The following is a 24,572-nucleotide window of genomic DNA, read 5'->3' on the forward strand; positions in this document are numbered from 1 at the left end:
TGAGCCGGCAGAAGCAGCGTGAGGATAAGAGCCCAACCCCAAGAGACACAGTTCTAGCCGGGCGTGGTGGCGCACACCTTTAATACCAGCACTCGGGAGGCAGAGGTAGGTGGATCGCTGTGAGTTCGAGGCCAGCCTGGTCTACAAAGTGAGTCCAGGATGGCCAAGGCTACACAGAGAGACCCTGTCTCGAAAAACCAAAAAAAAAAAAGAGACACAGTTCTGGGTCTGTTCCTCGGTCCCAGTGGAGAAACTGATTCCAGAGAAGAGGACAGAAGGGTAAAGCAAGGACAGAGGACAATGCCGAGATCCCAGCAAGGCCCCTCCTGTATGGCACCTTCATACTCCACAGCTCCCTCCTCTCATGCTCAGGGCAGGACAAGGCACCTTACAGCATCCAGAATACTTTTATTGCCAAAATCGAGGTACAGCTTGCTCAGGGCCCCAGGCGGGCTGGGCCGCCCCCCCACCCCACTCGGGTGAGGGACAGAGAACAGGAATGTGCTTAACAAGGGCAGCCCAGTACCAGAACCATTGGGGGAAGGCAGTGCAGTCCAGCCTCAAGGTGGTTTTGGAACCCCAACCTACAAGCTGACCCAAGCTGATAGTCAGGTCCACTGTCCCTAAGGCAGGCCCAGATTCCCCATGCCTGCTGTCACACACAGACCATGGGGCATCCCTGGAGGGGGGGGGGCAGGGAAACCAACCCCCAGCTGGGACTCTAAGCTCTTAGCTCTCTCGGGAACCCTTTCAAATCTTTGCACTATTTCCTGCAAACCAAAACCCATTCCGGTGGCTCGTGGGAGCCGGTGTTGGGCGGGAGCTCTACCACCTCGAGAGGTGCCAGCCCTTGTGCCAGGCCAAGTGAGTGGTAGAAAGACCCTACAGCAGGGTGCCACATGGTGGTGGAGTTCTCAAGAGGGAGGCTCAGGGAAGTTCTGAGTGACCGTGCTTGTCCCATTGAGCTCACCTTCTTCCCAGGTACCTTGTTAGAAGGCCATGACATTAGGCCCTGCTCTCCTTAAACTACAGTCCCAGAACCAAGAGAGCCAGCTTCAGTACCGGGACCTACATCACAACCAAAGAGATCAGGAGTCCTTAGGACATGGTCCCCAGGATGGAGGGGTCCTCTGCTAGGGCGCTGCTAGAGGTGAGAGGTAGGAGCGGAGTGTAAATATCCCAGGATCTGGGGGAATTACGCAGAAACACAACTTGCCCTGCCTGCAGGGGTTACGGGACTGCCTCCAGGAGACTACACCAGGATGTCCACCAGTGAGGTCACAGGAATGCCAGCAGCTCCAGCCACCTATGGCCAGTACAGTAGGCTACTTGAGGCCAGTATGTGGGAAGGTCACCTGAGGGTCACTGGGTAGCATCCCTCACAGGAAGACTAGGGCCCAGTGAATTAGAGTAGAAAGACCAGAGAGCTAGACAAACTGCACGGGCCCAGGTTAGGGACTGGGGTGAGGAACCAAACAAACAATCCAGCCTACAGAGCCAGTCTGAGGTCACAACTCCATCAGTAGCAGCATTCTTTCCATCAGACATCCGTTTGAGTCCACACGTATTTCTTCCTTCTTCAGAGCTATTCTACCTAAGACGGTGAGAAACAGCACTCCCCTGGGCAGATACCTCCCAGCCTAAGACTTAGGACCTTGAATGATGGTCACAAACTTTGTCAAGCTTGTAGGCCATGAAAGAAAGGGTCAGAGGCCAAGATAAGCTCAGTGGTCCAGCCATCCAGCAGCCCTGCCTGGCACAGGAGTCAGGGTTCGAGAAGCACACGTTTCAGATACGCCAAGGTGGTGGCATTGGTTAGCATCTGGATGTGTTCATTCCCTGGCAGCGCCTGCAATGACACTTTGTGCTCTTGGCGGCTCTGCCAGGCCTGGCACTGCAGGACACTCTCCAAGTTCACTGTGCCGTCACCATCACCAAAGCAGATTTTTGGGTCACGGTCAGGAAAGTTCTCATAATAGAAAGATTCTGGGGTGGAGACGCCAGTCCCATAGAGGCAGTGCAGCTCCACACCAGGTGGCATCATGGCTTCGACCAGCCCTTCCGTGTCCTGCCGCATGAGCCAGCCGTCCTCAAAGCCGATGTCCTGGAAGAAGCGGTGATAGTCCTGGAGTGTGTAGTTAGTCGTGGGCGTGTGCACAAATACCTTTTCATGTGACCAGGTGTGGTTGTACGGCAGTAGCCAGCTGGTAGAGACCGCGGATCTCTGCTGTTCCCGGATCTTCAGTGGCCCAATGACAGGGATGCGATTGTTGTCACCTGGAAGGAAAGAGCTCTATCAGCCTGTTCCCAGGAGGCAACTATCTAGATAGCAGGTTTACCAACCCAGCCAAAGGCCCACTCATTACTCCAGAATCTTAGACTGTTAGCCGTCATATCCCCATGCACGCACGACTGGATCTTTTCTTTTCTTTTTTTTTTTCTTTTTTTTATTTTTGGTTTTTCAAGACAGGGTTTCTCTGTGTAGCCTTAGCTGTCCTGGACTCACTTTATAGACCAGGCTGGCCTCGAACTCACAGTAATCTGCCTGCCTCTGCCGCCCGAGTGCTGGGATTGAAGGCGTGCGCCAGCACGCCCAGCCCTGAATCTTATTTCTATTTCTTTTCTTTCTTTCCTTTTTCCTGTATGTGGAAAGCACACACCCACATCTGCATGTTCCTTATGTATTTCCTCACCAGAGATTCAGAGAGCACTCCCCATCCCCCCTCGAGTTATTTATTATGTTCGCTCATCAGTAAAGGGCACCCTCTGCTAAGTATATCCCAGCATGCCTGTGGGCACTAAGAGGAAGCAGCAAGTCAGTAGTTTTCTTCTTTCTTTCTGGTTTTGTTTTGTTTGTTTGTTTGTTTTTCGAGACAGGGTTTCTCTGTGTAGCCCTGGCTGTCCTGGACTCACTTTGTAGACCAGGCTAGCCTCGAACTCACAGTGATCTGCCTGCCTCTGCCTCCCCAGTACTGGGATTAAAGGCGTGCGCCACCACCGCCCGGCCTTTCTTTCTGTTTTAACAGTCTGCACTGTACACATGCTTTTCTTAGGCCCAGACCAGCTTTCGGCCAGCCCGGTTTCATCCTACCCACCTACAAGCCTGTGCACTGGCCCAGGAGGGCAGAGGTGCTGTCAGCAAGGCAATGGAGAGAGCCACGCCTGGAGTCAGCTGGTCTCGTTAGGCAGTGAGACCCAGGGGCTGAGGCAACAAGGGCTGCTCACTGGTTCAAGTCCTGGCATCACCTGCTATCCAACACTGACTGACAGCAGGGAGGACATTTTGGCTGAACACAGGGTCTCAGCTTCACCTGCTACCACTAGAACCCTTGGAGAAAAGGTAACTCCCAGAACTCTCTAGATTTCCATCTCTCTCACCCCTGGATTTCTAGGGCTGATAGCAGTTTCCTAACATCCAAGGCAAAGATTTAAGGGGTTTTACAGGGAAGCTTTGAGACAGCCAATGCCTGAATTCTTTGGGCTTTGTTGTCGTTTGTTTAGTTGGTTGGTTTTTTTAAGACAAGGTTTCTCTGTGAAGCCTTCACTGGCCGTAGACCAGGCTGACTTCGAACTCACAGAGTGCTGAATCCTTATAATGCCTCCCGATGGAACTCTAAAGGCACCCACATCTCTTCCTATAGGGCCAGGAATGGCAGAGCATACAGCTGTGATGAATCCTCACTGCATCTAAACTTCTGAGCCAATGATCTCATTGTCCACTCAGTTCAGGGTCACAGCCAGGTGTGGTGGCACACACCTGTAATCCCAGCACTCGGGGAGGAAGAGACAGGTGGATCGCTGTGAGTTCAAGGCCAGCCTGGTCTACAGAGTGAGTCCAGGACAGCCAGGGTAACACAGAGAAACCCTGTCTCAAAAAACAAACAAACAACAACAACAACAAAATCAATTCAGGATCACTCCTGGGAGAGATTATGAACCTGACTTGATTGTAATGATCTGAGGAGCAAGCAGGTCAGGCAGTACTAGTGATGGCAGAAAGGAAGCCTAGGGATTACTGAGATGCCGGGAGGAAGGTAGCTTCTCTTTGCAACAGGAGGCCCTGCCCTATGGCTGCAGGTAATGATGGGTCCTACAGTCATAAAAAGACAAGTTAATATGACACAAACTCTGGTGCCCCATATTCGACCATGTCCCCTTGGTGGGGAAGCCTGGTGGCACTCAGAGGAAGGATAAGCAGGCTACCAAGATGAGACTTGATAGCCTATGAGCATATAGTGGGGGAGGAGGTCCCCCTCGGTCACAGACATAGGGGAGGGGAATAGGGTGAAAGCGGGAGGGAGGGAGGAACAGGAGGATACAAGGATATGATGTAATCTGAATAAATAAATTAATTAAGCCGGGCGTGGTGGCGCATGCCTTTAATGCCAGCACTCGGGAGGCAGAGGCAGGCGGATCACTGTGAGTTCGAGGCCAGCCTGGTCTACAAAGTGAGTCCAGGATGGCCAAGGCTACACAGAGAAACCCTGTCTCGAAAAACCAAAAAATTAATTAATTAATTAATTAATTAATTAAATTTTTAAAAAAAAACACACAAGTCAACTGGAGGACCAAAAGAGGACAAACGGGCCCAGCCGGAGCTGCACCTGCTCCCCCCCAACTCCCCCTGCATTGCCCCCAGGGGCAGGTGAAACTCATAAACAGGATATGGCAGTCACCCGTCCTCCTGTGAGAACAAGTGGGGATGGAGTGAGAAAGGCTTGACAAGGTGCCTCGGTGAACTGTGGGTCAAATCAAGTTCTGTCAGCCAGGGATGCAGCACTGTGTGTTTGTTCGTGTGCATGTACACACAAGCAACGAGCAACAGTTCTGTCATTCTTTGTATAAGATTACAACAGATGACACAAATTACAAGGGCTATCAAGGTGTGTGTGTGTGTGTGTGTGTGTGTGTGTGTGTGTGTCCTTGTGAGCATGCCTATGGAGGCCAAAAAGACAACTCATGGCAGTTGGTTTTTTCCTTCTCCCATGTGGGTTCTGGGGTTTGAATTCAGGTCCTCAGACTTAGCAACAAGTGCCTTAGCCTGCTGAGCCACCTCACCAGGCACAGCATTAGATTTTCTTTGGAGGGGAAAAAACAGATATTTGTTTTTCTTTTCAATTAATTATTGTGTGTATATGACATGTGTATGAGCACCCATGTCGTGCCTGTAAGTTGAGGTCAGAGGACAACTTTGTTAGATTGGTTCTCTCCCTTCCACCTTTAAACTGGTTCTGGGGGTTGAACTCAAGTTGCTGGGCTTGTACAGCGAACTCCTTTACCACTGGGCCCCCCCCCCAAAATGGATATTTAAAATAGAAGACCACTCTGGAGAAGGAAACATGCTAGTTCAGGGAGAAGCCATGAAGGATGCTGGCATTGCAATGAGACCGCAGAAGAGATGAGAAAGCATTCCTGGGAAGAGCCATCCGGAAACAGCCAGGGAGGTCTTACCTGAGGCCAGGACACGCAGGGTCTTGGCCACGCCCCCCCAGGGCGCGCCCAGTGAAACGAAGGCACGGATATACTTGTCCTTCCAAGCCTGTGGTTGCCGCTGCAGAAAGTAGAGCGTGTACATGTTGCCCATGCTGTGGGCGACCAGCACCACGGGGCCCCCATACAGCTGGTACATCTCCTCGATCATCTCTCGGAGGGCCAAGAAGTAGGGCCCGTTCTCATCTGCAGGCCAGAGCCAAGCAGGGGTCAGGCAGGAAGTGTTCTGGGACCTGGACCACTGACCATTCCACAGGCCAGACCCAGGACTAGGGAGTACAGAGAGTGTTGGAAACACAGTAGGAGCAGACTAGTCCCCCCCCCCCCGAAAAGTTCATGAAGAGAGGATAAAGAAACTCATTTCCCCCCTCAGTGTTAGTCTCTGCTGCTGCCAAAGCTCAGAGGTCCAGGATCCTGGGATGAATGAAAGGGAAGAACAAGGCGAGACTGATCAGAGCTGGTGGCTATGGCCACTGCACTGGAAGTCAGCGGCCCAAATGTAAAAAGAGCCCACAGCCTATTAGTGGCCAAGACTACCTTACATCCTTGCCTCCCAATCCCTCGGGGATGAAATGGAGGTGATTTCTTACTTGGGGCTCGGCGCCAATCATAGGGAGCCCCTCGGACGTCTTCACCTCGTGTGTAGCCCCAGCCCACAAGGCTCTCCACCATAGTGTAAAAATAGGAACCTACAGGCAGAAATGCACAGAGTTACATAAAATATCACCAGTGTCAGCCACCCACACTGCACCCACAGAGACAGTGACATCTGTCTGCCTGAAGAAGTGGAAGAGGGATTTGTCCCCACTCACCAATGACAGCTTTCCACCTACCCCTTCAAAGTGATGTCATACCTCCCATGTCCTAGAGGCCCAGCAGAGCCTGGAGCCTCCAGCCTCCAGCCACATGCCCTGGAGGCCCTGAGCAAGAGCTACATACCCACATTCCTTTTGCTGGGGTCTAGGAACTCCACAGAAAATGTTTCCCCGAAGCCGGGGACACGTATGTCCACACCATCAGGAAAATGGGTGGTCCGAGATGTTCTGTTGTAAACCAGCCTGTCAGGAGAAGACACTGAGTAAGTAATTCAAAGGTACCACTAATCTTAGTATGTCTCAATCCTGCTCTGTGACCTTAGCCACACTACAGTCTCACTCCCTGGCTTGGTCAGAGGCCTAAGGGAGATGAAAAAGTAACAAGGCAGGCTTATAAAACACTGATCAGAAGCCAGGCATGATGGCGCACGCCTTTAATCTCAGACCTGGGAAGCGGAAGCAGGAGGATCTTTGTGAGTTCAAGGCCAGCATGGTCTACAAAGAGAGTCCAGGACAGCCAAGGCTGTTATACAGAGAAACCCTGTCTCAGAGGCTGGTCTCGAACTCACATCGATCCGCCCGCCTCCGCCTCCCAAGTGCTGGGATTAAAGGCATGCGCCACCACGCCCGGCTTGATTTTTTTTTCTAAACTGATAGAAACTGTACTGTATTTGGGGGACTGGAGAGATGGCTCAGAGGTTAAGAGCACTGATTGCTCTTCCAGAGGTCCTGAGTTCAATTCCCAGCAACCATATAGTGGCTCACAACCATCTATAATGAGATTTGGTGTCCTGCAGGCATAGATGCAGGCAGAAAAATGTGTACATGATAAGTAAATCTTTAAAAAGTAAGTAAGAAAGAAAGAAAGAAAAAGAAATTGTACTGTATTTGGCCATTGCAGTTTAAGATTGAATGAAACAGAGTCTTTGAACGGCCAGGGGGCCAGGTGTTGGAGCATGCCTTTAATCACGGAGGCCTGGACTACAGAGCAAGTTCCAGGAAAGCCAGGGCTACACAGAGAAACCTTATCTCAAAGGGGAAAATAAAAAATGCTCAGTCACAGAAGCTGATCACATGACAGCGCCTGGGGCCACTCTCTCCAGTGTATAATCAGCCAAGTGCCCAAAACTGTACAATTGTGGTGGGAAGATAAGCAGTTTTGTGCAAGACGAAAATGTCAACAGGTCAGAGAAGCAATGAAGACAAAAGCCTCCAGCCAGCAGCGCCCTGTGCCCTCACTGGCTGTACCTGAGGCCACATGTCTCCAGGGCAGAAATAGAAATGTAGATCAACAGCCCAGAAATAGCTGCAACCACACACCAAAAGTGTCAACAAAGAGGGGGGCATGAACAACAGGGAAGGACCGGGTGCCCAGGACTGGCTAGCAAGTCTCTGGGAAAAGCTTTTAATTGATGAGGTTCCAGTCAGCTCAAACATTTACGGGGCACCAACTACGTTCTTCGATTTGGCTTTAGCTCTTTGCTGAGGACCCAGGTTCAATTCCCAGCACCCACATGGTGGCTCACAGCCATCTGTAACTCCTAGTCCTAGTGGATCTGATACCTTCTTCGGACTTTCACAGGCACCCAGCACATTCAGTACACTTAATATATGCAATCAAAACACTCATACCCATAAAATAACAACAACAACAAAAAAAAACTCTACAAAAAACAAGCAAACAAAACTAAACAAAAAAACCCAACAACAACATACTTTCCACCTTTAGAGACTGCTGTCTGCAAGAAGACCTTAGAATAATACAATTCAGCCAAGGCGTGGTGGCACATGACTTTAGTCCCAGCACTCAGGAAATATAGGGGGGCCATCTCTGGGTTTGAGGCCAGCCTGGTCTAAAGAGCAAGTTCCAGGATAGCCAGAGAAACCCAGTCTCAAAAAACAAAACAAAACGAATAATACAATTCTGATTCTGTGATTTATCAGCTGAATGAGATGGCTGGCCTCCACTAAAAGCTAGATAGAGCCTTGCAGCCGCCCGGTGTGGTGGTGCAAGTTTTTAATCCCAGCACTCGGGGAGGTAGGGACAGGCAGACTGCTGTGAGTTTAAGGCCAGCCTGGTTTGCAAAATGAGTCCAGGATAGCCAGGGCCACACAAAGAAACCCTGTATCAAAAAAAACCAAACAAACAAAAGATACATTGTAATTTTTTTGTTTGTTTTGTTTTTGTTTTTTGAGACAGACTCTCTCTGTGTTAGCCTTCGCTGTCCTGGACTTGCTTTGTAGACCAAGCTGGCCTCAAACTCACAGCGATCACCTGCCTCTGCCTCCTGAGTGTTGAGATTAAAGGCATGTGCCACCAAGCCCGGCAAGATACATTGTATAAACTGGGTGTAATAGTCCAGGTCTTTAGTTCCAGCACTTGGGAGGCAGAGGCAGGGGGATCCTGTGAGTTGGAGGCCACCCTGTTCTATACAGTGAGTTCCAAGACAGCCATAAATACATAGTGAGTCCCTGTTCTGAAAAAACAAAGGGACTGGGCGTAGTGGTGCATGCCTTTAATCCTAGCACTTGGGAAGCAGAGGCAGGCAGATCGCTGTGAGTTCGAGGCCAGCCTGGTCTACAAAGCAAGTCTAGGACAGCCAAGCCAACAGAGAGACCCTGTCTCAAACCCTCCCCCCCAAAAAAAGAAAAAAGAAAAAACAAAGAGTCTGGAGAGATGGCTCCCTGATTGAGAGCACTGACTACTCTTCCAAAGGACCTGGGTTCAATTCCCAGCACCCACATGGCAGCTCACAACTGTCTGTAACTCCAAGATCTGACACCCTCATACAGACATACATGTAGACAAAACATCAATGCACATAAATAAATAAATTAATTTTTTTTAAAAAGGAAAAATAAAAAGATACATGGGCCTGGAGAGATGGCTCAGAGGTTAAGAGCACTGTCTGCTCTTCCAGAGGTCCTGAGTTCAACTCCCAGCAACCACATGGTGGCTCACAACCATCTACAATGTGACCTGATGCCCTCTTCTGGCCTGCAGGTGTTCATACAGGCAGAACACTGTATACATAATAACAAACAAATAAATATTAAAAAACAAAAAAAGAAAGAAAAAAGAAAGAGAGACATTGTGTTCTAGTGCTAGGGAATCTCTTCTGGCTTCTGTGTATACTACATACATGTGGCATACAAACTTCTGGCAGGCAAAACAACCATAAACATAACATTAAGAAAAACACAGGAAAAAAAGAAAGACAGAAAAGGGGACTAGAGAGTCGGCTCTCTTGCAGAGTACCTAGGTTCGATTCCCAGCATCAACATGGTAGCTCATAACTATCTGTAACTTCAGTTCCTATAGATTGGTGCCTTCCTCTGATCTTTGCAGGCACTCATGCAGTGCATATGCACACTTACAGGCTGGTAATAAACCTCACTTTATAACAGAAAAGAACATATATCTCCTATATTGAATTTGGTAAAACACAGTTCCTTGCCAACATGATTTGACTCTTGGTGAGGGTTACAGGGAACGTGCATTGTGCTGGGGAGAAATGACAACAGGGGAGATTTCAAGAAGGGAATAAAGTTGAATTTGTTTGGGGAAGGGTGGCTTTTGGAAACAGGGCATAGATTGGAACCTACAGTCCTCCTCAGCCTTCCAAAGTAATAAGATTTCAGGCTTGCACCACACCAGCAAAGGCCAGCTTTGGGGGGTTTGTTTTTATTTTTCTTTTCAATTTTTTATTTTATGTGTATTCAGTGTTTGCCCAAATATATGGCCTGTTCATATCTTTGTGGTGCCCAAAAAAAGCCAGAAGAGGGTCTCAGATCCCCTGGGACTAAAGTTAAAAGTATCATGTGGTATTAGGAACCAACCCCTCTAGAGCAATGGTTCCTAACCTGTGGGTCGTGACCCCTTTAGGGTTGCATATCAGCTATTTAACATTATGACTCATAATAGTAGCAAACATTACAGCTATAAGGTAGCACGAAATAATTTTATGGGGGGGGGTCACCACAACATGAGGAACTGTATTAAAGGGTCACAACATTAGGAAGGTTGAGAAGCAGGGGTTCTCTCTGCAAGATCAGCCAGTGCTCTTAATCACAGAGTCAGCTCTATTAAAAAAAAAAAGCCAGCTTTGTTTTGTTTTGTTTTTTGGTTTTTCGAGACAGGGTTTCTCTGTGTAGCCTTGGCTATCCTGAACTCGCTTTGTAGACCATGCTGGCCTCGAACTCACAGCGATCCACCTGCCTCTGCCTCCCAAGTGCTGGGATTAAAGGCATGCGCCACCACCGCCCGGCTAAAAAGCCAGCTTTTAGAGAGTGAACGGGAGGGGATTTACCAATGTAGGCTATAAAACCGGACCCCCTACGTTTACCCCTTACAATGTGCAAGGATGCAGATATACAGCAGGAGGAACAAGCAGCTAAAGAGGCAGGTTTAGCAAGATCCAGGCCAAAGAAAGGAGGGGATCCACACTGAGTCTGTGAATAGGGGCTTGGCAAAAAAAACCCAAAACTCCGAGTCCGTCGCCCTGATGGCTGAACTAGAGAAGGGAGGCCTAGGCACAGCAGCCTCTGAGGGTGGTTAGCTGGTACCATCCAGACCAGAGCAGATCAAGGGCTAAGGACCTAGAAAACAAGAGGTCACTTTGGCATCAGCTAAGGAATAAGGACAAGGACTCTAGACGAGTGGTTCCCCGGTCCGTGTGCGCCAGCCCTCACCTGATGTTGTCTATCCAGCAGTCGATGATGACTGGCAGCAGCAGCTCCAGGTTCAGCCAGAGCGTGAAGTAGCTGTCCGTCCTCTTGGAGCAAAGGTAGTGCACCACCTTCGGTTTATCCAGCTTTGCTTCCAGCTGGTTGCCCAAATCACCAGGCACTGCAGAAGGAAAAAGGCAGGCATGGGCCCAGGCCTTGGCAGACAGGAGACCCCAAGAGAGCCACCCAGAGGGGACAGCCCCGCGGCACGTCTTTGCAGTCCCACTCTGAAGCTAGAGCCTGACAGAGAGAGGGCAGGACGCCCCGTTCCCATAGAAAAGCTACCTCTTGGCGCGTGTGGTGATGGATACCTGTAAGTCAGGCACCCGGGAGGCTGAGGCAGCAGGATCAAGTGACTGCTAACTCAACCCAGGCTACATAATGAGATCCTGTTTCAAAACAAACAGAAAGAATGGGAAAAGAAGCCTGCCCGCAGATACCCTGTGGAGGTGTGAAAGAGAGGCCTGGCACGTTTAGCCCAATGCTATGGGCTAAAAATAACTTCCCGAGCTGGAGAGAGGCCTCAGAGGTTAAAAGCACTGACTGCTCCTCCAGAGGTCCTGAGTTCAATAACCAGCAGCCACGTGGTGGCTCACAGCCATCTATAATGTGATCTGATGCCCTCTTCTGACCTGCAGGTGTACATGCAGGCAGAGCTCTGTTGTACATAATAAATAAATAAATATTTCAAAACAAAACAAAATTTCCCTAGATCGCCACTGGAACTTCCTCACAGGCCATTCAGAAGTCACGGTCCCTAAGAGAGGCTGTGGATCCCTCTGAGAGCTCAGCCTGGTTTGTCCCCCACAACTACAGATGGTTTCTAAAGTAATGGACCCAGGTGTCATACTCTAAGAGGGGTTTGAGGCTCATGGGAGTTTTTCAGAACCTCCAAAATTTGGTCAATGGTACAGGCCTGATATTATATTTGTACCTTCCAGGCATAAACCAGGATTTAAAAACAAAAACAAAAACAAAAAACAGAGTCTTATCTAACCCTCAAGCAGTGGGGCACAAGGCACGAGGCAGACTGATAGGCCAAAAATTAAATCTAGATGCAGTATTCTTATGTTTTTGTTTTGAGACCAGGGCTTGCTGACATCAAAAGCATGCTTTTGCTGCCTCCAACCAGCCAGATGCTGGGATTACAGTCTTGTGGGAGGAAAGCCATGACTTAAAAAAAAGAAAAACACAAGTGAGACAAGCTTACAATAGTACCAGCAGCCCTACCAAGGCCCTTAGTCCTTGCTAAAGGCCAGCAAAATTCCAGAAGGTAGGTCCTGTGGAAAGGCTTAACATGGTTGAGAGGTGTGCTGCAGATGGCTAATCTGAAATAACATGCCACAGCAGCCACAGGCCAGGGTGTGTGACCAAGTTCCAAGCGTGACTGGATACCACTCTTGTCAATCTCTTTGGTCCACACAAACCCCAGGGCCCTGGTGACACACAAGCTCACATCTAGCCCTTAAATTTCCAGTATTTAAAGCCCCTCAATCTATTTACCCCCACTAGCCTCACAGGCTACATCTACCTCCTATAGGCTATACTCTGGACAGTTCACAAACAAACACACACACGCTCTTTTTTTTTCCCCAGAAAGGTTTCTCTGTGTCACCCTGCCTGTTCTGGAACTTGCTCTGTAAACCAGGCTGGCCTGGAGTTGGAGTTCAGAGATCCATCTGACTCTGCCTCCGCCTCCAGGTTGCTGAGATTAAAGGATTAAAGGCATGCAGCACCAATTCCCAGCAAGACAACCTCTTTTAAGATCTATAGTTATGGGCTAGAGAGATGGCTCAGAGGTTAAGCACACTGACTGTTCCTCTGAAGATCCTGAGTTCAATTCCCAGCAATATGGTGACTCACAACCAACAATATTGTGACCTGATGCCCTCTTCTGCCTGCAGGTGTAGATGCAGGCAGAGTGCGGTATACATAATAAATAAATTAATTTTTTTAAAGATTTATTTATTTATTATTTATGTATACATGTTCTGCCTGCACTCACACCCGCAGGCCAGAAGAGGGCATCACATCATGTTACGTTACAGGTGGTTGTGAACCACCATGTGGTTGCTGGGAATTGAACTCAGGACCTTTGGAAGAACAGGCGGCGCTCTTAACCACTGAGCCATCTCTCCAGCCTATAAATAAATTAATTAATAAATCTTTTTTAAAAAGAAAGAAAATAGAGGTCCTTAATTTTTAAAAATTAAAAAAAATATATATACAGTTACAGTAGTGCACATCTTTGTTCCAAGCACTCAGGGAAGCAGAGGCAGGGGGATCACTGTGAGTTTGAGGCCAGCATGGTCTACAAGGCAAGTCCAGGGCAGCCAAGGCTACACAGAGAAACCCTGTCTCAAAAAACAAACAAACAAACAAAAAAAGGCTGGGTGATGGTAGCGCACACCTTTAATCCAGAGGCAGAGCCAGGTGGATCTCTGTGAGTTTGTGGTCATCCTAGTCTACAGAGTCCAGGACAGCCAAGGCTACACAGAGAAACCCTGTCTCAGAAAAAAAAAAAAAAAAAAAAAAAGAGCTACAATTATTATGAAGAGCCACTTAATTTTCCTCACCAGTGACTTTGAACCCAGCACGGCACTTGTCCTGGCCTGTGCAGTTTGTTTTTTTGAGACAGGGTTTCTCTGGGTAACAGCTCTGACTATCCTGGAACTCGCTCTGTAGACCAGCCTGGCCTCGAACTCACAGAGATCCGCCTGCCTCTGCCCCCCTGAGTGCTGGGATTAAAGGCGTGTGCCACCACCCTGCAGCCTGAGCAGTTATCCCAGTGTCTCCACTCCCTTCAAGATGTGGGTATGAAGTGGGAAATTCCTAGGAAGGGAGCTTGTGAGCTGGGCAGCCTCTATACAACATGCCTGTGAGTTGGGCATGTGGACTGGTCAATGTCTCCATCTATCCAAGGGGAAATGGGGGAAAGAGGAAGCCACCAGAACCCTTTGCCCTGGTCAGGCTGTGTGGCCTCTAAAAATAGCCACGGTCCCTTCTCGAGAAACTTGGTGCCACACACAGAACTTTTACTCCAAATAATATTGGGAAGTCATCTTTACCTTCACATGAAGTTTAAAATTACATTTACTTAGTGTGTGTGTGTGTGTGTGTGTGTGTGTGTGTGTGTGTGTGTATGTGTGTGTGTGTATGTGTGTGTAGGATAAGATGAAAACACAACACAGCTTATGTGTGAAGGCTGGAGAACAACTTGCCAGAATTCATTTCATCTGGGAATGAAACTCAGGTTTTCAGGCTTGAGGGCAATCCCTTTCCTTTACCCACTGAGCTTTGTTATTTATTTTAAATTTTTCTTTCCACCTTTATTTTTCTTTCTTTTGGTTTTTTTATTTTTATTTTTGGTTTTTTGAGACAGGGTCTCTCTGTGTAGCCTTGACTGTCCTGGACTCACTTTGTAGACCAGGCTGGCCTAGAACTCACAGTGATCCACCTGCCTCTGCCTCCCGAGTGCTGGGACTAAAGGCGTGCGCCACTGCGCCTGGCTTCTTTTGTTTTTTTGAGACAGGGTTTCTCTGTGTTAGCCTTGACTGTCCTAGACTTGCTTTGTAGACCAGGCTGGCTTCGAACTCACAGAGACGGCCTGCTGCTGTTTCCCTGAGTGCTGGAATTAAAGGTGTGCGCCACCATACCCAGCTATTTATTTATTTACTTATTGTTTTTTGTTTGTTTTCTCGAGACAAGGTTTCTCTGTGTTAACAGCCAAAGCTGTCCTGCTTTGTAGACCAGGCTGGCCTTAAACTCCGCCTGCCTGTGCCTCCCAAGTGCTGGGATTAAAGGCGTGTGCCACCACCACCCAGCTTATTTATGTTTTTATTTTTGGTAACTGAGGTTTTTTTTTTTTTAAGATTTATTTATTATGTATACAGTGTTCTGCCTGCATGTACACCTGCACATCAGAAGAGGGCACCAGATCTCATTATAGATGGCTGTGAGCCACCATGTGGTTGCTGGGAATTGAACTCAGGACTCTGGAGGAGCAGGCAGTGCTCTCAACCTTTGAGCCATCTCTCCAGTCCTCACCGAGCTTTCATGCAGGGCCTCTTTATTCATATAACAGAGGAGGTGCTGACTGAGGCGTAGATGGGTGCAGATGGTGTTTGCCTCAGGATCAGTTTTCTGAGTTCTGCTGCCCCTACCACTAATTCAGGACCCACACTTGGTGCCTAGAAACAGCTCCCTCTGGTCCCTGAGCTAACAGCAGCAGCATCCATCCTTCAAAAATGGGCAGGTTGAGAGTACAGGTGTTCAGAGCCCTTTGGAGTCTGAGGTTTCTCTGCTGTGATTTAGGATAAACAAAAACTGGATAGATTAATGAGCGCAGTTAGTACCAATCCATCCAGGCAAAAACTATGTGGCAAACAGGCAGGCGCAGTGGCACTCACCTTTAATGCCAGCACTAGGGAAGCAGAGGCAGGCAGATCTCTGAGTTCAAGGCCCGTCTGGCCCACAAAGAGAGAACAGGGTTACAGAGTGAACCCTGCCTTTTAAAAAAATGTGCCCATAGCTGGGCGTAGTGGTGCATGCCTTTAATCCCAGCACTTGGGAGGCAGAGGCAGGCAGATCATTGTGAGTTCGAGGCCAGCTTGGTCTACAAAGTGAGTCTAGGATAGCCAAGGCTACACAGAGAAACCCTATCTTGAAAAACAAAACAATAGCCGGGCATGGTGGCGCACGCCTTTAATCCCAGCACTCGGGAGGCAGAGGCGGGCGGATCGCTGTAAGTTCGAAGACAGCCTGGTCTACAAAGTAAGTCCAAGCCACCAAGGTTACACAGTGAAACCTTGTCTCAAAAAAAAAAAAAAAAAGAAAAGAAAAGAAAAGAAAAAAAAAGTGGCAAATGTTTATGCGGTCAGAGAATGCACACATCCCAGTGCCAAGGCCCTCATTCTTAGAACTCCTTAGGCTGGCATGTGACTTCTTCATCCTGGCTCTCAGGGTAAAGTCCAGGTGACCCAATAAGTCACAAGCTCTATACCACCTTCTCCTCCCCATTCCCCCACCCCCCTCCCCGAACTTCATTCCAACCAGCTTGGAATCATCTTCCAACCAACCTTTGTTCCGGCATCTTCCAGGAAGGCTCCCATGGCACCCACTCACCCAGGCTGATTTACCCAACACAAACCTCACCTCTGAGGGGCACTGACTGTTACTATCGTTCAGGAAGCTTGGAAAAGGCAGGGACAACAATGTACAGATCTCAAAGTGAAGCTAGGTCCAGAATCCCCCATGCCATTTCCTGCTTTTTCTATTTGTTTGTTTGTTTGTTTGTTTGTTTTTTAAGGCAGGGTTTCTGAGCCAGGCATAGTGGTGTATATGCATAATCCCAGCACTTGGGAGGCAGAGGCAGAGGGATATCTGAGTTCAAGACCAACATGGTCTACAGAGAGAGTTCCAGGACAGCCAGCGCTATACAGAGAAACACTGTCTCAAAAAACCAAAACCAAAACAAAAGAAGAAAAGAAAAAAGAAAAAAGAAAAAAGAAAAAAGACAGGGTTTCTTTGTGTAGCTCTGGCTGTCTTTGAACTTGCTTTGTCGACCAGGACCAACTTGAACTCAGATAAGCCTGCCTTTCCTCTGCCTCCTAAGCGATGGGATTAAATGCATGCACCGCCATGCCTAGTTTGGAATGCCTCCTTGAGGCTTCCTGGAACCACTTTGCCTCTCCTTATATGATCTGCAGTACCCCTACTGAAATATTCCCAGCAGCTGCGTGTGGTAGCGCACGTCTTTAATCTCAGCATTCGGGAAGAGGCAGGGGGAATCTCTGAGTTCAAGGCCAGTCCGGTCTACAAAGTGAATTCTGGAACAGTCAGGGCTGTCAGGCAGAGAAACAGTGTCTTGAAAACAAAAACAAAACCAAGAAATCCCAGCAGAAAGAACACAGGGTGTTATGCCCTGGTGGAGTAAATATATAATGTATGCTTCAGCATCCCAGGACCCAGCTGGCCAGGACTCAGCTTTAGCTCGCCAGAAACACCACTTCAAGATGAGAGCCATCTGCTTAATCGGGCATTTCAGACTCCTAGAGATTTTAGCCTGGCCTGATACCATAAGGAAACATTGTTATTTCTGTTCAGGTGCCAGGTCTGGAGCCAAGAGTGAGTAGGCAGGGAGTGTCACCTGGCCTCCACACAGAGTAACTAAGTCTGGTAGGGGAGAGAGAAGAGGCATGCTCCATGTCCCTTAACACCTGTTCCTGCCTGCCGTCCCAACACTTTTCCTCAGTCTCCCCTTCCCTTAGCCATCCTGTTTCCCTTAGGTCTTCTCCTCGAAAGTCAATGTCACCCCATTTCAGAAGTTGACAGCAAAAGGAAATGATCTTGGTGGCCATCTAGGATAGCGCTTGCTACCGGCCATGCCCTGTGAGACGCAGAAGGGAGGAGGGTGATGCCCCTAAGGCAGACTCAGACCAATTCTGAGACTCCCCAGGAGTCCTCTGAGGTAGGGTTAAACTTGCCTTAGTCTTACCAGCTAAGAAATGGGAGCATGGTGAGGCAAGGTTTGGGGCTGCTGGTGCAGATAAGGTGGAGTCGGAAATCGGACAGTTCTCTCTTCGCTTTGCTCCCATGTTTTAGAGGATGGCTGACCACACCCATGCCCACCCAGTATGGCAGGAGATAAGGCTAACTGACCCGACCCAGGTTAGACCAAAACGCTCTGGGCTTCGTGCTCAAAAGCAGATGCACAACGGAGAAGTGGGCCCCGCAGACCTTGGCCGCAAAGGGTCCTGCACGACCCACCCACCACCCCACCGCACGCCTTCTCACCCAGCACCACCGGGGGGTGACGTTGGGCCGGGAGCGCGAGGTCTGCCAGCATCAGCAGCAGAAGCAGGGGGAACAGAAGGCCACTCCGGAGCTGGGTCGCGCGACAAGTGCAGAGATGGCAATCCATGGCGTGAGACTGTGGTAGCAAGTCCAAGGGGCTGCTTTAATGCACAGGGATCCTGCCTAGGCCGGGGCCGCAGCGTCGGGCTTAACCCCACCGCTGGTAGCCACCAGTCAATTAGGACCCGCCTCTTGCTAAGGCTCTAACCAATTGGAACTCTGCGCCACGTTCGTCCCTCCTACCCAAGCTCACCACCCGCCCTTGCCCACCCACTGGGCTTGTTAGACTGTGCTGCGCGCCGAACGCATCGATCGATCGCTGGGCTCCCAGGTATCATTGTCACTAGGCAGCCCCATCTCATCATGTGCCTAACACAGTCCACTCAGGCAGTCCTCATTTCCGACTCCTAGCCCTCCCGCACGCACCTAAGGGATTGAAAACAGGTTTATCATTTGCGGTGCTTCAACATCCTCTCTCAAAGCAAGAAAAGAGGAAGTGGGTCCTGGACAGTTCCTTCCTTCTTAGAATTCAGATGACCATCAGCTGCCCGGCACCCTTATACCGCCTTCTCACTGGCATCCCCGGGGACACATAGGTTCTGTCTCCTTTGTCTAGAGAATTTTTACTGTCTGCCTTGCGGGTAGAAATGCAGGTAGGAATAAAAAAACAGGTCTGAGAGAAGCTAGATCAACTTGTTCCAAACGAAGGATCTGGGTTTTTGTTTGTTTGGTTGGTTTTGTTTTTTGTTTTGTTTTTCGAGACAGGGTTTCTCTGTGTAGCCTTGGCTGTCCTGGACTCGCTTTGGAGACCCGGCATGAAGGGTCTGTTAATGGATTTCCAAGTAGAATTGAAAGCGGTTTTAATCCAAAACTCTGAGCCATCCATTTGTAAGTTTCCCCTGCAAAAGAACAGGGCTCAAGACCTCACGTTGGCACTTTAGCTCCTGTCCGTGCAAGCCTGGGAACTCAGGAAGGGAACAAGACTTGAGCCAGAAACTGGGACCCGGGTAGACTGGGCAAAGGCTCAACACTGGTAATACGCCAACACTGTGGGGTAGAGTTAACAAGTGCGTTTGAGAAATGACCCTTCATACACTTCCTCCTGAAGGTCTGTTGTGCCCTTGGGATACTGCTTAATCCCCAGATTTCTGCACCACCCTTCACCTCTTCCTTCCCTCTTCTTAAACAGCTGACCATGTATAGCCGGTCATTCTTAGCTTCTATATCAAAATAGGAAGTGATGGGGTTTTTTTTTTCCTGTTTTGTTTTGTTTTAGGTTTTTTGTTTCTCTTTATAGCCTTGGCTGTCCTGGACTCGTTTTGTAGACCAGGCTGGCCTCAAACTCACAGTGATCTGTCTGCCTCTGCCTCCTAAGTGCTGGAATTAAAGGCGTGCACCACCACACCCAGCTTTGTTTTTGTTTTTTTTGAGACAGGGTTTCTCTGTATAGCCCTGGCTGTCCTGGAACTTGCTCTGTAGACCAGGCTAGCACCGAACTCACAGAGAACTTGTTGCTTCTGCCTCTCCAGTGCTGGGATTAAAGGCATACGTCACCATACCCAACTTGCTGTTGTTGTTGTTGTTATTAATATTAATTTAATTTTTAGTGGTTTTTTTCCCCCCGAGACTGGGTTTCTCTGTATAGCCTTGGCTGTCCTGGACTCACTTTGTAGACTAGGCTGGCCTCGAACTTACAGTGATGCACCAGCCTCTGCCTCCCAAGTGCTGGGATTAAAGGCGTGCGCCACCACGCCCAGCATATTTTAGTTTTTTGAGACAGGGTTTCTCTTTGTAGCTTTGGCTGTCCTAGAACTCAGAGATCCACTTGCCTCTGCCTCCTAAGTGCTGGCATTAAAGGCCTGCACCACCACACCCAACTTGCTTTTATTGTTTTAAATGACATGGGCATGGAAGTTTATGGCCATGAAAGCAGGTGCCACTGGAGAGTGGAAGGCATCGGATCCCACGGAGATGAGTTACAGGAAGTTGTAGGCCAACCGGGTTATGGGTGCTGGGAAGCAAACATGCCAAAACAGCATGTTCTTGACCACTCAGCAACTCTCCAGCCCCAACTCCTTGCTTTTCTAACCTACAACTTAGGTGATCAGCAAGTCTTGCCAGCATTCCTCTTGAAAATCACATTTCCTGTACCCTCACAGGTGTTCCAATGTTGCTCTCCTGGAGGGACGTAGTCCATGTGCCAGGTGGACACCATGAGTCAGGGTCCCACCCTTCTCCCTTCCTCTAAGTCACAGCTCCTCTACAGTGTCCTTCTCACTCCCAGGGACGGAGGACCTGGAATAGTGGCCTGCCTTTATTTCCCTGGTTAATCTCACCTTCTCTGCAGCCCACTCACCTCCTGCCTCTGACTTCCTTGCTGGCTGGAACAGGATCCTCTGGGACTCGAGCTTGCTGCAGTGATACCTTGCGTTCCCCCAGTTAAGGGGGGGGGGGTGTCTCTGCTAAACTCTTCCCTTAGGCTTTAGCCCAGAAATAACCACTGCATCTGAGGCACCTTCCCTGGCTCCCACTAGGCCACGCACACTGCGAGAGCAAGCTATCTGTTCCTAGGATACGACAGATGTTTAAAATGTAAAATGTGGGGCTGGAGAGATGGCTCAGAGGTTAAGAGCACTGGCTGCTCTTCCAAAGGTCCTGAGTTCAATTCCCAGTAACCACATGGTGGCTCACAATAATGAGATCTGGTGCCCTCTTCTGGTGTGCAGGTGTACATGTAAGCAGAACACTGTATACCATAGTAATAAATAAATCTTTAAAACAACAACAACAACAACAAAATGTTAAATGTACCAGTGATGTTCTCTCTCAACTGCTTCCAAACTTCCAAAAAAGGGTCCTAGTTCCTATCTGGCTTAGAGGAGAAAGAAGACTAAGAGGTGATGAGGGTCAGCTTGGGGTCTGAGAAAGGAAGAGGACAGTCCTGTGGAGAGCAGACTCTGGGAAAAGGCTGGAAGGAGGGATAAACTTAGAAGCCAGATGCCAGCCCAGTGTTGCTCCGTTCCACAGCCAACGACCTCCACGGTGCCTACTGCTCCCCCTCACAGACCTATGCTTCTAGGTCCCCTACGGAGACCAAACCAAAACCAGGACTTCCGAAGCCATTTAGTGCTCATAGGCCCATTTGGATGTCAACCAGTCCTCTCTAGACTCTGCAGGCCACTATTCCTCTACTTCCAGAGCCTTCCTGGGGTCAACGAAGGGCCAAACTCCAACCCAATTAGCCATTCAGCCCGGAAACAGGAGGCGAGGACCCAGAACAGAACATCCAATCTGGCCTAAGCATCAAGGAAGGTTGTTTTACTTGAAGAGAAGTAGTTTTCCAGGACAACAAAGGTAGGTAAGTGTTCCAGCAGTCCAGAGAGCGAAAGAATTGTAGCAGAGGGCTGCAGAGATGGCTTAGAGGTTAAGAGCACACTGGCTGCTCTTCCAAAGGTCCTGAGTTCAATTCCCAGCAACACCCACAGGGTGGCTCACAAACCATCTAGATTGAGATCTGGTGCCCTCTTCCAAAAACAGACAGACAGACAGACAGACAGACAGACAAAAACCAAAATAAAACAAAAAGACAGGAAAGTGGAGTAGAATTTGGTGGGAGGAGGGGCAGTAGGCGCAGGGATGAGTGTAATAGGACTACATTATTTACATGTATGAGACTCAACCAGTAGATTAAATCCTGTGTCTCAGGAGCAACATGTAGATTCTGAAGATGGAGGGAACCACCGCTTGGCTGGTAGCATCAAGGCGTTCTCTCTCTGGCCCGGTTATTGCTCACAGAGGGATATGTGCTTTAACACTTCATCCTCACCCCTTATCTCCACCCCCACCCCCACCCCTGCTTCTCTCAAATAGGTTGAAGCCACAGAGTCGGCGCGCCCTCTGGTGGCCTTAAGTGGTTATGCAAAGACTCAAAGATGAACATTTTGGGTGAGTTCGCTATTTTTGGCTACCTTTGGAAGTGGGGTTAGCTGCAAGCAGCTGAGGGAGAGAAATGATCCTCTACTTTAATCTTGTTCTATCGCAGGTTCTTTTCTGGTCAAAAAGGGAGGGCTGGCGAGATGGATCAGCAGTTAAGAGCACTGACTGCTCTTCTAAAGGATCTGAGTTCAATTCTCAGCGTCCACATGGCAGCTAACAGCTGTTTATAACTCGTTCCAGGGGATCCAACACCCTCACACAGACATAGAAGCATGCAAACTACCAGTGCATATTTTAAAAGTTGTATACGGGCCGGGCGTGGTGGCGCACGCCTTTAATCCCAGCACTCGGGAGGCAGAGGCAGGCGGATCACTGTGAGTTCGAGGCCAGCCTGGTCTACAAAGTGAGTCCAGGACAACCAAGGCTACACAGAGAAACCCTGTCTCAAAAAAAAAAAAAAAAAAAAAAAAAAAAAAAAAAAGTTGTATACATTTTTTTTTCCGAAGGGAAGCAAGAGGACGATTTCTCACCACTCCTGTTAACATAAGAATTTGTGCCAACATCCCACACCCCACCCCTGTGAGTGAGAGAGCCTTAGTCTCTTCTTCATAGAGTGCAATTTGGGTACCTCTGTTCGGTATTCATTCCTTCATTAATCACCACAGAAACAAGCAGTAGAGTGAGGATTGACCGTGGCTGGGACCTTCATCAGTGTAGAAGACACAGACTACATAGAGGCTCCCTATAGTTTACAAGGTACTTTGAGAGGTGAAAATATCCAGGAAGAGCAGATGTGGGCTGGAGGCAAAGCCACCAAAGAAAAGGCCCCATGGTGCAAAGGAATTTACTGCTGCAGGCATAGAAAGCAGGGACTGAAGAGATAGCTCAACAGTTAGTGCACTGTTGCTCTTTCTGGGGATCCTTACTCAACTCCAGCACCCACAAGTGACTCACAATCATTGCTAACTCCAGTTCCAGGGATCTGACACCTTATGATCTCTGTGAGCACCAGGCATTGCACATGGTATGTATACATATATATATACTTGTAGGTAAAACATTCATACACATTTAAAAAAAATTTTTTTTTTGGTTTTTTGAGACAGGGTCTCTCTGTGTAGCCTTGGCTGTCCTAGACTCAATTTATAGACCAGGCTGGCCTCGAACTCACAGCGGTCCACCAGCCTCTGCCTCCCGAGTGCTGGGATTAAAGGCGTGCGCCACCACGCCCGGCCCCACATTAAATTTTTTAAAATGGCAGCCAGGCACAGTGGCACAGGCTTTTAATCTCAGCCTGGTCTACAAAGTAAGTCCAGGGCAGCCAAGGCTACTTAGAGAAACCTTGCCTCAAAAAAACCAAAAATAAATAAATGAAAGAAAGAAAAAGCAGCTGGGAAGGGGCTGGAGAGATGGCTCAGAGGTTAAGAGCACTGACTGCTCTTCCAGAGGTCCTGAGTTCAACTCTCAGCAACCACATGGTGGCTCACAGCCATCTATAATGTGATTTGATGCCCTCTTCTGGTAGAGCACTGTATACATAATAAATTAACAAATCTGAAAAAAAAAAAAAAAGCCAGGCACACACATTTAATCACAGCACTTGGGGGCAGAGGCAGGCGGATTGCTGTGAGTTTGAGGCCAGCCTGGTCTACAAAGTGAGGCTAGGACAGCCAAGGCTACACACAGAAACCCTGTCTCAAAAAAAAAAAAAAAAAAAAAAACAGAAAAGAAGAAGAAGGAGGAGGAGGAGGAGAAGAAGAAAAGCAGCTGGGCATGGTGTTACATGGTGAGGCAGATAGGCAGATCTCTAGGAGTTTGAGGCCAGCCTGGTCTACAAAACAAGTTCCAATACTGTGAAAAACAAACACCAGGATGATTAATTCACAAGCCTGGACAGCCCCATAATGAGCAGGATGTGGAAGGCCTGTCCTTGAGGACTGGGACAATACATGATTAATAGATCTTGTTTTGGTTTTTTTTGTTTATTTGTCTTTTGAGACGGGGTTTCTCTGTGTAGTCTTGACTGTCCTGGACTCATTTTGTAGACTAGGCTGGCCTTGAACTCACAGTGAATTGCCTGCCTCTGCCGTCTGAGATCTGAGGTTAAAGGCATGTGTCACCACACCTGGCTGGTGAACACCTTTTGTTGTTTCTTTCTTTTAAGACTTAGTATATATATATGACTATATATATATATATGTATATATATATATATATATGACTATATATATATATATATATGTATATATATATATATGACCTTATGTATATGAATGCTCTATCTGCATATACACCTGCAGGCCAGAAGACGGCATCAGATCCCAGTACAGATGGTTGTGAGCCACCATGAGGTTGCTGGGGCTTGAACTCAGGTCCTCTAGGAAGCGTGCTCTTAACTGCTGAGCTATCTCTCCAGCCCAGGTAGCATATACCTTTAATCCCAGTGCTTGAGAGGCAGAGCATTTGGATCTCTGTGAGACCAAGGCAAGCCTGGTCTACACAGAGAGTTCTAGACCAGGTAAGGGCTACAATATTGAGATTCTGTCTTTAAAAAAAAAAGTGTTAAGTTTGCTTCATAGGGGAGGGAAAGGAGTGAAAACTTGTCTATTAAATGATAGGGCGATTTACAGCCCATCATTATTTGATTTGCTTGTTTTGAGACAGGGTCTCTGTATGAAGGCTGTCCTAGACCAGGCTAGCCTTGAACTCACAAAGATCCACTTGTCTCTCCTGGGATTAAAGGCATAC

The 24,572-nt window shown here is 48.5% G+C and overlaps 1 protein-coding gene across 2 annotated transcripts; it reads right to left on the bottom strand.

Moving 5' to 3' along the window:
* Nucleotides 1-388: 388 nt before the first annotated feature.
* On the bottom strand, nt 389-18,087 carry PLA2G15 (phospholipase A2 group XV). 2 transcript variants are annotated; one of them, XM_084757343.1, is made up of 6 exons: nt 17,829-18,086; nt 10,998-11,154; nt 6,430-6,548; nt 6,081-6,179; nt 5,452-5,676; nt 389-2,277 (listed from the first exon to the last, which is right to left on the bottom strand). In XM_084757343.1, exons 1-6 carry the CDS (start codon nt 17,953-17,955, stop codon nt 1,766-1,768), a joined length of 1,239 nt encoding a protein of 412 aa, XP_084613469.1. In that variant the 5' UTR covers nt 17,956-18,086; the 3' UTR covers nt 389-1,765. The 2 variants fall into 2 exon arrangements, with proteins under 2 accessions (XP_084613469.1, XP_084613470.1); XM_084757344.1 differs by having other exon boundaries at nt 2,141-2,277; nt 5,452-5,551; nt 17,829-18,087.
* Between the last annotated feature and the right edge of the window lie 6,485 nt (nt 18,088-24,572).

This window comes from Acomys minous (assembly GCF_964271855.1).
Source record: "Acomys minous genome assembly, chromosome: 14".
Lineage (NCBI taxonomy): Eukaryota > Metazoa > Chordata > Mammalia > Rodentia > Muridae > Acomys > Acomys minous.